Source organism: Trachymyrmex septentrionalis, unplaced genomic scaffold (assembly GCF_001594115.1).
Source record: "Trachymyrmex septentrionalis isolate Tsep2-gDNA-1 unplaced genomic scaffold, Tsep1.0 scaffold28, whole genome shotgun sequence".
Taxonomy (NCBI): domain Eukaryota; kingdom Metazoa; phylum Arthropoda; class Insecta; order Hymenoptera; family Formicidae; genus Trachymyrmex; species Trachymyrmex septentrionalis.
Window position 1 is genome coordinate 6,160 of NW_017305441.1, and position 1,646 is coordinate 7,805.

The 1,646-nt window shown below is 36.6% G+C and overlaps 1 protein-coding gene across 1 annotated transcript in view; it reads right to left on the minus strand.

Annotated features, from left to right (window-relative positions):
* The window catches only part of LOC108749243 (glutamic acid-rich protein-like), a 1,701-nt gene extending 342 nt beyond the window's left edge, over positions 1-1,359 (minus strand). Inside the window, exons 1-6 of the mRNA XM_018487812.1 lie at positions 1,324-1,359; positions 1,149-1,218; positions 797-862; positions 603-712; positions 334-496; positions 146-298 (exon numbers count right to left, since the gene is read on the minus strand). Of these exons, the coding sequence (XP_018343314.1) occupies positions 146-298; positions 334-496; positions 603-712; positions 797-862; positions 1,149-1,218; positions 1,324-1,359 (598 nt within the window). The remainder of the gene's footprint in view (positions 1-145; positions 299-333; positions 497-602; positions 713-796; positions 863-1,148; positions 1,219-1,323) is intronic.
* Positions 1,360-1,646: the final 287 nt, after the last annotated feature.

Below are 1,646 nucleotides of genomic sequence, written 5' to 3' on the forward strand. Positions count from 1 at the left end.
TGGAGGGATAATGTTTCTCTTTTATGTAATTTAATATTCCGACAACATAGGTAAAACGGGGGAGTACGAAATATCTGATAAAAATGTCTGCTTAAGTATCTCGAGCAACAAATAAATTTAAAATAAAAAATAAAAAGATTATTACCTTCATTTCCAAGAGGCACGTAATATGTACTATCTTCTTCCTCTGTTATTTCCTCCTCCTGTGTTATTTCCTCCTCCTCCTTCTCCTCCTCCTCCTCCTCCTCCTCTCCATCATCGCCGTTGTCATCGACGTTGCTATTCTCGTTGGAGATGACTTCCACGTTATCGGCAGCATATATATATTATCGCCGCTGTCATCATTATCAGCATCATCATCATCATCGTCATCATCATCATTATCATCATGATCGATAATGTTATCCTCCTTTTCTTCCTCGTCCTCTTCCTCCTTTTCTTCTTCCTCCTCCTCTTCTTCCCCCACTTCTTCCTTTATCATTTCCTCTTCGGTTTCCTGAGCTAAAAAGTAATTTTTATTATTATTATTATTATTATTATTGAACTCTGTATATAGCGAACTCTCTCTATATTCATCTAATTTATTTTTTTTTAAAACTTACCCGTTGTGAAAATTGTGGAACCTGCGAGACCAGTGCTCTGGAATCGGCTGGACTGATACCGTCATCCCCATCAATGTTATCGTCATCAACGTTATCATCATCATCATCATCTAAATCAAAATTGATTTTATTCTTTATCATATTACATCTATATTATACGAACTAGATTTCTCGGGTATTTGCGAAATACCTACCGATTACAATGACGGGGACGTCATGCGGAGACGGAACATCGTTATCCTCTTCGATTCGTGCTCTTCCTAGAAAAAAATAAAATGTTTTAACATTCAAGATTTCTATAATCGTTTAGTTAATATTTATTTCTCTAAAACTTACTCGCTGGTACTCCCTCCTCTTCTTCTCCCGAGAGGCGACGTCTCCTTAAAGCGAGTCGTCCTACTGGCCCGATCCCTGCGATGCGGTATCGCACGCCCCGGCTTCTATAAAATAAATATTATAATTTAATTATAATATTTATTAATTATAAAGTCAGCTTTTATTTCTAATACGTATTAGATTCTATTTTAAAAATTATTATATGCTTACCTCTTAGTCCAATGCGTCGCTTGAAGTCAGCTATGTGATTTCCAGCGTCATCTTCCTCGTGACCAAAGCACTTACGTATTTCAAGATGACGTGCGATTATATTTTTTTAATCTCTCGTCAGCACCGCAATGCCCCAGTTTATGCATAACACACACTAGTGTACTGGAACACTCACCAACAAAATTTCCGAAAACGGAATAATTTTTTTCATCGTTATCTGACAACTTTGTCAGATAATCGCCAGCAATTAAATTATTATTTAAGTTGCTAGCTACGATGAAAAATTTCCTTAGTAACCCGCGAAGTTCCATTTTTAAGCAAAATTAGAATCACGCAAATAGTAAAATTCACTTCGGAGTTTGAACGTAGGACTAAACTTTAGCTCGATCAGAGCGTGCTATTTATGCCCGTAGCGATATTCATAAAAATTCCTCTCCCACGAAAAGATTCGCTAAAAATTCCTAGTCCCTTCATAGGTCAATAGATTTTTGACGATTT